The following is a 13,856-nucleotide window of genomic DNA, read 5'->3' on the forward strand; positions in this document are numbered from 1 at the left end:
TTACTTGAAATTTAATTTAAATGCAATTTTCTCAGTGACAGCGCAACAAAAACACACAGGGGCGCTCAAGCCATGGTCTTTATAGATGGATATACCCATGGATTATATATTAATGTTTAAGGATCTGTTTCGACATCATTTTTCCAATACTGGAGTCTTCTACTGGATTCCTAGAAGGCTGACCTTCTGAACATGACGCGCGCCATCGACTTTTTACATCTTAGTAATTTGATTATGGTTTCCATCACTGTATAAGCTAGTGTTAAGTGTACATAAACAGGAAACTCCATTGGTAAACAGTCTTTTAATGGATGAGATCCGCTGGCTTGAGGCACTAGGCCAACATTGGTTTAGCATAGAGCTAAAACTCAAATTAATAATTTTGTGCTCATGGTATCGTCTTTTTACACCACATGATGTGATGTCGGTAAAGCCGACTCCAGATTCTTTGTGAATGAACAATTAAATAATAATATCTTAATTAATTATATATATTGCATTAAACAAAATATGGCCGTTGTTAAAGTTAGTTAGTTAGTTATTTTATTAATTTATAATAATTTTAACTGAAGTATTTCCGAACCAATTCGACTTAGGATCCTTCAAGAAAAGAGCGTGACAGTTTTTAACCGGCCGGCAACGCACTCGGGAGCCCTCAGGCATTGAGAGTGTCCATGGGCGGCGGTATCACTTAACATCAGGTGAGCCTCCTGCCCGTTTGCCCCGTTCTATATAAAAAAATATACCACACTCATTAAAAATCAGTCTCGATAATTATTACATTAGTTTATTCATTAACTTAACAAAAGATAAATCTTTTTATCCACAAAACTGCAGAAAGTGTGAAAACTACTTATAAAATTTCTAAATATCAATTGCATCAGTAGAAAATATTACAATTTAATAGTCTGATAATTTAAAACCTAATCAAACGTACTTTGTGAGAAACAACGGCGAACTAATAATATTTTTAATTAAATTTTTATTGTACAGTAAATAAAGAAATACAGAGCTTTTGGTCTATATAATATAAATATGTATATAGAAAATATTCACCGGACTGTTATGTATGACTAGTTTTTACAACACTAAAGTAGATTTTACTTTAAAATTCTCGTTTGCAATAATGTCTAATGACATAGTGTCATTTAGATTAATGAATAGATAGTCTAAGTTAGTATTAGTTAGCGACGCAACCCCATTACCCCTAATTTTATGTTAGTTATAAGCTCATATTTCAAATTATTCGTTACTTTCATTTAATAATATATCGGAACATATTGTCAATACAACAACCACCACCGAAGTAAACTCACGAATTAGAAAAAAACAGAAAATTTGTATCGAATAACTGTCAAAGTAAATGATCTAATAGGAAAACCAAATAGGAGTGATTACTTATGTTATTGTAAACCTTATTGTTGTATTCCATATCAATTATAATAATTACAATTTGATAATATTAATTAAGTCTTTCCTGTTGTTCATTAATTATTGTAACCACAATATCTCAAAATATTGAAATAATTAAAACTAAAAACCAAATTAACGCTATGAGTAAATATAAGATTCAACTTATTCTGATTATAAACATTATTGAGTTTGGTTATAAGTTACAGCTTAATTAGTTAACGTATATCGCAAACCGTTTAGACCCCAGTCATACTCCATCTAGAAAAAACTACATACTAAGAAACCAACACATTTTAGCGATTTGTGTAATACAGTCAAACTCCATAGACAAACAAATCTGGACACATCTAAGAACAGACATTTTGTATTCCCGAGCCAATATGAAAGACTGTTTGGACTTTTGGTTCATTTCGTTGAATTAACCCTTAATTTATGATAAAATCTCCCACTTTGGATTCTAAGATAGATATGACAAAACATAAAAATTACGCTAGCCGAATTCAATTTCGATTCTACCTAGTCCGAACTTATCTTGGCATGACCTTGAGGTTCCAAAAACTAACATAAGTAGACGGCGCACTCTTATAACCACTCTGAAATGCATACACACACACACACACACCCATCCACATGCTCAAATACTTAACGTGTTTGATCAGTTGTAACAATCATTTTCTTAAATTAAACATGTACCACAGACTAATTGTTATCTAGTTACCCACAACAGCAATCACTTTTCCAGCGGCTACATGCCTTGGCGTAGACATTTGGTGTCACTGCATCTTCTACCAAATTTCCCATTGGAGAGTATTCAGAAGTGTTGTTCGAGTTAATACTAATAATCATCGGATGTCGAGCTAGAATTCGAAATTCCACCCGTATCACCTTGACATCTGTCGTTTCACAACTGAGCGCTATTTAACGTGATTTATCTAATGAGGTTAAAAATAGTTCATTACAGAATTAAAATTAATTGAATTATAATTTGAAGTTTTGTTTATGCTGCAGAAATCACTCATCAGCGTCCTTAAATATGATGGTAATAGTCTACATTACGTAAACGAAAGGACAATTTACAACTAGAATTATTTTCCGACATAGCCATAGGTATTAGAGGATAATTTGTGGAAAATCCGAGAGTTGATTTAACTGTACTAATGATGATATGCATAAAATATTGATGAATGATCACATTAGGTCTTATAGAAAATGTTTTCGGAGCGAAATAATTGAAATGAAATCGTTTATTTGCTAAGATAGTGGTACAATTAGATACAATTATTATAAAAATCCGCACAATCCGCCATATATAAATCGGCATGCAAATGTCATTAATATTATTATGTCACATAATATAAGCATTAACATGTCGTAATAATAGGAAAGTTAAGTTTATTAGAATTGGTGTTAAAAATACCTAATGTAATACATAATTGGTGGTGTTTAAAATACCTAATGATTGAACGTAAATTAAAATCGTACCACTTTTATGTACACATGGAAGGTATATATGGACCAGTCTAACCAGTAACTGGCCGGCCCAGAAGCCAAAAGGTCGAAAAGTTGTAGTTATGCTTAGCAGCTGAAATATCTTTTTTTCTTATAGAACAGGGGCTAAACTGGGAGTAGGCTCACGTTATGGTAAGTAATATTGCTGCCAATGGAAACTCAATGGCAGAGAGCTCGCGAGTGCGTTGCCAGCCTTTTTGTTAGCGCGTTCCCGGTATGTCACCGCAATGATTTGTTAGCGCAGATTGTACGAGTTGCTACTACACACTTTGGGCAACGAATTTAGACACGGGTTAGAAATTACAAGCGCAGAAAATAAGGATTTCTTGTGCCTATTCCAAGTCGATCTGCTAGTTTAGTTCGTAATTGGCGGCGCTGGCGTCGTCGTCGTCTATTTCATAGGCGTAATATTATATTAGATATTTTGTTCTTTCTTAAGAACAATTATTTTAAAACTTTCATGGAATGTCAAAGAGCTTCATCATTCACAAGATTGGGCCAATGATACATAGAAAAGATACAAGGTACCTGCTGTTACAAGATTTGCTACGATTTTTAGCATGAAATAGGGATGCACTTAGCCCGTAAAGCGAGATAGCAATAGTATGGCAGAAATATATCAATTTTGTATTTTCGATTGCAATGCGATCGTTCCGACTTCCGATCATATTATGGCTGGGACACTAGACATTCATCGGTAATACAAAATATTATTGGCAATATATCCCGGGCTTTACATTTTCGTGAAAAATGGCCTGCCTGCCTTAACATAAAGGGTTAGTTCAACATTATAACAAACAAAAAAATACATTAGATAATTCATTTATATTTCAATTTCTTTGTACAAAATGTTGACTTACTAGTCATACACGGCCTGGGCATGATGTGACTATCAATTTACATCTAAATAAATAATAAACAATTTTAACAATAAACTAAAAGGACTATTATATCACATAATTATTGTTAAAATCCACTAACATACAACCATACAAACAAACACATGTTATATATACAAAACACAATTTCATCCACACACTGGACACAAACTAGGTACATTTAAGAAAACTATACAGATCTTAAAAGATTTTAAGGAATTTAAATACTTAATTAAAGCACATTACCTGTTCAAATAATTAACTTAATAAATAGAACATTTTATTTATTAATGACAGAAGATTAATCAAGAATAATGTGTATGACAAGAATATAGTTATATAGTAAATATAGATGAATAATGAACACTGCTTTGAGGAAAAATGTCACATGTGAGTGCAAGGCTATATGTCATCAAGGTCTTTAGAACTATGCCACATTATTATGATTCATATAATTCAGGTATATTGTATGAACCAGCAAAAGGTATAGTGTTAGTAGTTTTTTCCACAATAATGTACCCAAATGGTCTATTTGCTTCAAACTTTGTGACACCAATGCGATAGCTGAATGCTGCGGCAGCAGCTGCTGCTGCAGTAGTTCCTTCCTCTGTTACCTCAATCACTGCTTTATGGGCAACTTTTGAAACAAATGATGGTATTTTCACCATATTCTTCAAGTTTGACCGTGAGTAATCAAACAAATCTTTTATACCCATACTTTTAAGTGTATCAGTTAAATCTAAGTGAGTTTCCACTTTAAACCGGGGCAAATAAATATCTATTTCATCTTCAGGAAATTCATTCAAAGACTTTGCTAAGCTAGCAAGGATATGGTTTAAAGACATTCGGTTTAGATTCAGAAACATTTCATTAACGGTAACATTTTGGTATGGCAACATAACCAGCATTGATAGACGGTTTTCTTTACCATAAGGCAATTCAATTATTCTTGCTTTAAGATCCTTAAAGTTTGCAAATGGTAGTATTTGTCGATTGTACATCATTTTAACTTGTCCAATCACATTTCCTTGGTTGTCAAAGAATGGAGCTTTTGTTGAGGTTGATTTATTGAATTTAAATGTCCACTGCCCTTTAAAATATAAGGCACTTGTAAGGATCATGTGACTATTAGTTAAGTCATCACCTGAAATCAAGTCTGATATTTTGCCCTGGGTAAAGTTGTACACTTTACTATTAACGATGTTAGCTGTTTTGTATGGCTCCGAAAAATTAAGTGCTGCAAATGACACATCATAGTCGCTTGCAGTTAATTCGAATTTCTCTGTAGGACTAACACATTTATCAACAAACAAAACATTTAATTTGTTTAATTCAACTGTGGTTGTCTTCACTATTAGGTACTTTTCTATTCTTTTGAAGCTTTCCCTAACGTTTCTTAAGTTTTCTGGGGCTATTCTTAAAGTATGGCACACTTCCTTTAAAGTATTGTTGGCAGATCCTTCCGCAATTACAGCAAGTACAGTCCATATGGTTATTGGAGATATAACAACATTAGAATTAGGTGATTGTGTTAAGGTCCGGTCAATTAATTCCACTGAAAAGTTTCCGATTCTTTCAGATAATTTGATATTGTTAGCAGCTTTTGGTATAAGAACTGAAGTGTAAGCACTGCACACACAAAGTACGAAAACACATAACGACCCAGATATATTCATTTTATTTACCATTAATTTTAGAATTAAACTAATAAATTAAATACACTACGGTAGGTTTCACATATAGCCAATACAAATGATGAGTAAATCACTTTTATATGTACAACGTTTATAAACGTTAAACATCTATAGAATTATGAAACGTAATGGGAAAACCCATCGGCGACTGCCGAGTGATAAAACCAGTTTGTATGCGGTCACCCAACCGCGATAAACGTATTATTTATTAAAAGAGGAATTGCAAAATTTGTGTTCACTGTACAATATATTATTGTTTTCGCAAATACAATAAATAATTTTAATTAATTATTATTTTATATCACTATTTACAATCGGACTTTGTGGATATCTGTGATAACAGGCGCTATTATATTTATGACCCTCCAACTCCAACAACGATGCTAAAATTAAGCTTATGGAGATAGTCATAGTAATTATGATCTCAATAACAAGTTTTGCAGCTGAGATTCAAAACTCGTTGCGGACAGCTGAAAAAGACTAACTAAACTACTGTAGCGTATAAGATTTTGATGTATGTACTATGTAGCAACATAAATACAGGACACTAAGGAAAATAGAAAACACACGTCACTCAGAACAGACTTTTAAGACGAGTGAACACATATTTTTTTCCTTGAGCGTTTATATAAGAATATAAATTAATTACTGTTGTTTGTGAAGAATAAACCACTTAACAAAGATAAAAATGTATTATAAAACAGTAACACTGAACACAATGAGAATTGACAATTGACATGGAAACGTTATATGCAGTATGCACTATGCACCCTAAACTATGTAATATGTATTACACAGTTATCTCTTTACAGTTTACACAAGTTAATTAGAGTATTTATTAAACTTGGTTTTGAAAACTTTTGTGCCTGATTGTGTGCACATGCAAATTATATTACACGATTTTTAGTAGGTACGTTGTAGAAGGCGTTTACTTAGTTTTTAATTTCGATATTAGATAACCACTCACATAATCTAATCAATATAGAGATTTTAATGTACCTACCTACAACGAATATATGTGAGAGAAAGAGCGACCAATTCTTAAAAGGCCGGCAACGCAGTCCCGAGTCCTCTGGCATTGTCCATGGGCGGCGGTATCACTTAACATCAGGTGACTCTCCTGCCCGTTTACCCCTGTTCTATAAAAAAAAAACATCTAATACGTTTTTTACAGTCGTAACATTATTTACGTAAGGTCGGTGGATCATGGAAGGTCCATGCTCCTTTGAAGGCTAAGGCAGAATAGTTATAGTCATGTGTAGACAAATTCCTTTCATTCACACAACGCTCCATCAAACTCAATGACAGACGCTGTGGCGAGTCGCTCGTGTTGCTATTTTTTTTGTGGGGTCCCTAGCTCCGTAGACTTCGATCATCATCGTTAAAATTGTAATTTGCGAGCTCAGCAAAAGTTAAGTTTTTTATATAAATATCCCATTATTATCATATTTTTTACTGTAAATTGTCAAATACAGATTTTTTTATTATAACTAAAGAAATAAATAATAAGTTTACCTCGATTTCAGTTAAAATATCGGTAGTGTTCCTATGAAAGCCGGTGGTTCCTTATAAGGCCAATCAAAAATTTGACCTGAGAATTTGGTTGGCCTTGCTACGGCACATGGGTCTCAACTCTCAATGGGAAGGATTATTCAACTATTCAACTTAGACTGAATAGACATTTCTTTCAAAATGATTATGTTACAGATAGATTGTATTATAGATATCTTTAAATTTCTTTTACGAAAAGGTAATGTCTGTAAATATATTAGGAACATTTTGGCCTTACAAAGAACGGACCCATAAGCAGGCCATTATAGGTAAAAAAAAGAAAATTATTGCAAAACGAAATTTGTTATCGAAATAATCGTCTTTACTATAATTTTTGAATATACTTAATTATAGAATAAGTTCTAAGTTGTACGATAATGTTCAAGGAATGTTCGTTGACTTTATTAAAGAAGATTATAATACGTTAAGCATTATATTTTTCGTTTAAATGAAAGAGCTTGTTATCTAGTTTTAGTAAAAGCGGATATTTTGATTATAACAATTCTAGTTTTAAGTTGAACGGCTGATTTATAATATTGGCCTTGTATGGAGCCCTGTTTCTTGCAAGGCCGTTAGGAAGAGCTTTATAAAAGTTAAGTTTAAGAAATAGTGATTACGTCTACAATAAAAAAAGTAATTTATATATTCCACAATAAAACAAAGTGTCAATTAATAATTTGTTTCTTTCATTTATCTAGTAAATTAATGAATAAAAACTGTTTATTCGTTATAGTACGAGAGGTAGCAACGTCTGGAAAACAAGCTTTTCAGGAAGGCCAGTTTTTAGATATCCTATCTCTCTCACTCTCCCGCACGTCATATGGACGATCTGGCTGGTGCACAGAACATATAAAGGAGGTCCTCCTTTATATGTTCTGTGGGCTGGTGGTAGTGGTTGCGTTCATCAGTGCGCATCCTACCTGCACAGGTAAAATATCGATTTTTTAAATCATTTTAAGAAGTTTTGTTTCTTTTGCATTATATTTATTGTAATTTCCACAACGTAAATCTAATATTGCCAGACATTTTTAATGCTGTTAAAACTGTCCCAGACGCTAATTTCGAATTTAAAAAAAACAAAATAATTCAGTATCGCCAAAAAATTTTTATAATATTATTTAAGTATCTAAAAACTTAAAATTAATTTGCCAAACAATTATTCGGTTGTATAGAATTCACATTATACTTTAACGTTAGGTTCATATACGTACCTTGAGAAAAGTTCACAAAACCAAAAAAAAGTTATCATTCTGGAAAACCGATTAGTCTCTGGGGTAGGTAATATAGCAAACTGTTGCATGATGGTTTGTACGAAACAGATAAGCTAAGTAAAAACACATAAAGGAGAAACGAAGTTAGTAAGAAAACGCTGGGGGAGCCAGTATTAGTATAGTTATATATAATTTGATAATTATATATTGTACTTACAAGGTAGAGTTAAAGGTAATAAAGTCGTTAAGTGTTACCGCGTCTTCCGAACATAGCGAACAGATGGGGCTGTTGGGTTTTAGTGGGTCGATGTCCATTGCACCATACGGGCTGAACCCCACACTCCCCGCGTCAATTTAAATCGTTGCCCCGACGCGGGCGTCAGTAAATTGATTTCCCAACATTAATAAAAAAGGTAATAAAGTGGTTATTTAAATGTGGGTACATTTTCATTTATTTGATAATTACTATAAACATCATATTCTTCTTCAAGTGCCTCTCCATTACTGCAGGTTGGCCGTCAGTTTTCTGAACCGCGTCTTGTCCTGCGCCAGATGCAGCAACTCTTCCGCATTTGCAATACCCGTCCACTCCCTGGCGTTGCGAAGCCATGACTATAAACATAGTAAAGTTTATATCTAATATCACTGTAATTTTTTATATAGGTCGATTTGTCAGAAATAACATATATTTTTCATTTCATTTGTGAAGTTTTTTTGCGACCTTAATAATAATAATTAATTAAAGGCTGCTAAAAAAAAGAGACATTAAACGCAAGCCTGTTGGATCTGCATTGGGTGCTAAGTTTGCTTAAATATGTAGTTAGGTACATAAGTTACGGTGCAAATGTATTATGTATATTATGTGATATGTATGTAGCTAATCTTTATATTTAATACATAATAATGAAGATCGAATGAGGTTTATTGGTGAGTCATAGGAAACCCAAGTTTAGTGGTAAATATAACTTATTGGTTTATATTTGTTTACCCTTACGTTAATGTCTGATACATTCAAATCTACTAATTAAACCTACGTAATATTGACATCCATAATGCTAATGTGGTTTCCACATACAATTATGTACGATCATTATTAAAACATCACATTTATATTATTGGAAATAAAATACAGTTATTATTAACTTTTGTTTCGTTGCGATATAAACTGTATTTTAAAGAAAGTGTTCTACTTTCACTTTGGAATTTCCGTTACGAGATTAAATAAAGCTATATGATTCGTCAGGCTATTGTTTTTATGTGTCAATAATGTCTGTTATTGAAAACATTACAAATATGATATTTGTATTATTATCCTAGAAGCTAGTACATTTTACTATTCACTATTTACTTTATTATTCATGTTAAACGATTGATAGTAAATTTTAAATAAAACTTAGTGATAAAGCGAGTAACATCCCAGGGGGTTATCGTGTTTTATTAAAATCAACTTGCAGTAAAAAGATAAGGCGTAAGACAGTCCTAAGGTTTCAAATATACAAGTACTAAAAATGTTTCTTTTTTTTATTTACAACAGGTTGGTAGGTAGGTACTATGTTATTACTGTTATTAAAGAAGCTTAGCAATGTCTACTATAATATAGTAGACATTGCTAAGCTTCTTATTATAGTCTAGTAGTACTACCAATATACTGATTTTTAAATCAACGAATGTAACTTTGCCAAACTTATAAAGTAAACCTTGAATGTCGTTTGATCCTAAGATCCTAAGAATATGCGTTGGAAACCTACTCCCTGATCTCATATCAAGGAGTAGGTTTCCGACGCATATTATACACTCATTCTGGTTCGCACTACTGCATTCTAACATAATTGTGAAAATATACTTATAGAACCTCTAAATTTAACTTTTACAATATATATAAGTATGACTATTTTGAAGTGTTTATCATGAACTGAGAAGCTGAATTACCTACTACAAATTTTTGTATTATTTTAATAAAAATTAACGTTTTTTTTATAGAACAAAATGCAAATGGGCAGGAGTCTCACCTTTATTACACTCTCAATGCCAAAGGGCTCGCGAGTGCGTTGCTAGCCATTTAATAAGCTGTACGCTATTTTCTTGAAGGACGTTGTTTATTTTGATATAATTCTGTGTAATTATGAAACAAACATTGATGCTAATAGAAGTTATGGTATAAGTAAATTTGAATAGTCGTTAAGTACTTAATTTACTAAAAATTTTGTGGTAAAATGATAATAAAAAATTTAAATAAATCTGCACTACAACCTTTTTAGGCCTGTGTCTCGGATTTCTGAATGTTTCTTGATCACCTTATCATCAGTCTGTGACTGTCACACACTGTCGACTTTTTTTCTAAGGCAAGCCGGTTTCGTCAAGATGGTTTCCTTTTACAGTTGAAGCTAATATTAACATAGAAAAAAAGTCCTTTGGTGCACAGCCGGAGATCGAACTTACCACCTCAGGGATGAGAGTCGCACGCTGAAGCCACTGCCAACACTGCTGCAGTGATATTAAAACAAGATAAAAAAATGTCAATTATTTTTATCTACAGTTACTTTTTATTACATTAAAATATAAATGACTGGGAAATACCCATCGTTACTTGTTTGGACGAACGTCGACATAGCAACTTACAAATTTAAGTCCGATGTAACTTGTTAATGTTAAAAAAAAAATAAGGATGCATAAGTTTTTCGTTTGAGTCACCAATTGAAATATATAATAATTATAAATCTAATTTGTGTTTCAAATCTAGTTTATATTAATTATATCCAATTTTTTTTCCAATTTTGTAATCCTAATATCCTAACTTCCTTTAAAACCTATAATCGGAACCCCTTCGCTTCACTCTTTCATTTCGCTTCAATTAAACGCTTTAGCTATATCTTCTATCCACCTTCTTCTGGGCACCCTCTTCACCTTCTTCCCTTTGCAAGGAGCAAAGGGAATTATTCATCCATTAGCTTTAAAGTCCTAATTTTATCATCTCTCTATGTGACCCATGTCACTTTGGTTTTGGCTCAATATAGTTAATTATAATATCTTAGACGTCTATAGGTGCAAGTTATCTGTCTGTTATTATATTCTTTCTGTTTCAATTTATAGTAGAGCCATTAAATACACAAGGTAACTGAGTTTATATGCTTTAATTTTATAGAGTGCATACCTAATTAACAAAATCATTTTTAAACGATTTGTAAATTATATCAATTCGTAATAAAGTCATTATCAATGAGTAATATTTTTATATTCAAGCTCTTACCCTGCATGCCCACTTCACTAATAATAATAACATATACTATATTGTATATCAACCTCGGTAGAACCGGCCAATCCACTCAGTCACTTCCTCGATGTCGTAGAGACGACACATACAAAATGAATTTAATTGTGATACTGACTTTTTGTTACGCGTTCTCAAACGCCGCTTCAGAATTCAGTGGGAGAGCCAGGAACTTTAGTTTAGAATTATTGCAATTCACTCAGTTGGAGACAGATGGACACGTCGTTATTTCGCCGTTTGGTATTTGGACTTTATTAACTGGTATCGCTTTAGGTGCGAGTGGAAAGAGCAAGACGCAAATATCGCACGCTTTATTTTTGCCGAGAAATCAAAAAGCAATAATAAATGGTTACGCAAACTTGACCGAGTCGGTGCTGGATCCTACGTCGACGGATGTACAGCTCGCAAGCAAGAATTTCATGTTTTTGGATAGGGATTTTCATGTTTACCCAGAATTCCGAAGTGTTATGACAAATGACTTCAATGCTATGATAAGCAATCTCAATTTCAAGGACCCAACTGCAGCCGCACAGACAGCCAACGCTTTAATCAACAATTCCGGTGCAAAAGTATCCAACGTCCTGACATCAGATGACTTCACAAATTCAAGATTGATTTTAACAAACGCCATAACCTTCAGGGGTCTGTGGCAGTCACCATTTAATGAAACGGACACATCTGAGGAGAAATTCTACAATGAAGACAATAAAGAAGTTGGCCGGGTCAATATGATGTATCAGCGAGGCCGACTTCCATACTCAAATATAAGAGAGTTGAAATCACTCGTTATGGAACTGCCGTATGGGAAAGAGGGGAAATATGTTATGTTAGTTGTCCTGCCGCACCCGAAAGTTAAAGTGTATGATGTGTACCAACAGTTCCAAACTGTAACATTTTCGGAAATCTTTACCAGACTGCAAGATGACGTAGACAACTTTGGTTTAGAAGACATTGATATAAAGTTGCCTAGGTTCAAAATAAGTACAAATGTTGTTATGAACGGGCCTCTGATTAAGATGGGTGTTGTGGATATATTTGACCAGAACAAGGCTAGTTTTGATCGCATTTCGCCAGAAAGTATATATGTATCTGCCATTGTTCATAAAGCTGATATAGAGGTCACAGAATCAGGTACCGTTGCCTCTGCTGAGTCTACCGCATATTTTGCCGATAGGATATCAACCCCACGTTTTAATGCAAACAGGCCTTTCCTATACTTTATTATGGAGAAAGCAACAGAAACTGTGATATTTAGCGGCATTTACTCTAAGCCGTCTGTGTTTTAATGTTTTGATAAAGACTGTTTTGTATAAGTGTGTTTTTTTTATAAAACAAGTTTTTTGTAAATACGTACTGGTAACCGTAAACCGTATTTGTTTTCCTGTTTCGGATGTTATAGTCAGTGTTGAATTAGTAATTGTCTGCCAACCTTAAGCAGCGATGAACTGTCAAGGTCGTATTGATTCCTACACAAATTATCACATAATAAAGAATACGACCACATTGTTGGCATTTTAATTTTTCCCCTAAACAAATGATTGCGTTTTGCAAAAGCAATAAGTTGACAATAATAGGAATAAATATGATGCGTTTCGCCACAAATGGCATGTTTATCCTACCGTTATTGCCTTATCAAATCAAAGTAGGTATGTCATTAAACTAACAATGAGAATAACAGTTTAATACTGACTCTGGCTCTAGAGGTAATTAACCTTAATTGCAGAATAATCTTAAGGATTTATAATTACTACTTTTCGGACGTATTATTATATCTTTACTTTAAATTTTTGCCTTAAAAATAATAATCATTGACTGATATAAAACTGAAAACAATCTCCTATTACAATGTACTATGTACTATGAAATAAGATTATGTTATGTAAAATGTTCCATTATATTGGAAACGAAAGCATCTGAAACATATATATCATTATAGTGGATTATATATAAATTAATGTGTGGCTAATTGTTTCAATCCCAGTTGCGTAATGTTGTGGTTACACACTTATAAAATCAAGGTTGTAACTGATGGTGCTAATATTATTACATAAAAAAATGTATTGAGATCTTGAAAAGGTACTGTTATAGGTATATTATACTAGTTGGTAGTAGGTACGTCGTTCTCATAATAACTACAAATTAGTACTGACCAAAAATTTGGTAGAAAATTACAAGAGATTTAAATTTGTAAACATAAACTGTATTAGGTTGTCGTAGGATAAACATTGAAACCCAGAAATGGAGATCTCAGTTTTCATTGCCTAAGCGCGACTGGTGATAGATGTATAATAAAGTAACAATATTTCACGACAGGCGTAACCCTTTAACAGCG

The 13,856-nt window shown here is 33.0% G+C and overlaps 2 protein-coding genes across 2 annotated transcripts; one reads left to right on the plus strand and one right to left on the minus strand.

Annotated features, from left to right (window-relative positions):
- Positions 1–3,728: 3,728 nt before the first annotated feature.
- On the minus strand, positions 3,729–6,021 carry LOC111003299 (serine protease inhibitor 77Ba-like). Its single transcript, XM_022273729.2, has one exon. It carries the CDS (start codon positions 5,486–5,488, stop codon positions 4,241–4,243), a length of 1,248 nt encoding a protein of 415 aa, XP_022129421.2. The 5' UTR covers positions 5,489–6,021; the 3' UTR covers positions 3,729–4,240.
- Positions 6,022–8,343: 2,322 nt separating this feature from the next.
- Positions 8,344–13,027, plus strand: LOC111003298 (serine protease inhibitor 77Ba-like). Its single transcript, XM_045632057.1, has 4 exons — positions 8,344–8,349; positions 8,477–8,555; positions 8,920–8,927; positions 11,464–13,027. The coding sequence occupies exons 1-4, from the start codon at positions 8,344–8,346 to the stop codon at positions 12,808–12,810; spliced, it is 1,440 nt and encodes a 479-aa protein (XP_045488013.1). The 3' UTR covers positions 12,811–13,027.
- Positions 13,028–13,856: the final 829 nt, after the last annotated feature.

Source organism: Pieris rapae, chromosome 18, assembly GCF_905147795.1.
Source record: "Pieris rapae chromosome 18, ilPieRapa1.1, whole genome shotgun sequence".
NCBI lineage: Eukaryota > Metazoa > Arthropoda > Insecta > Lepidoptera > Pieridae > Pieris > Pieris rapae.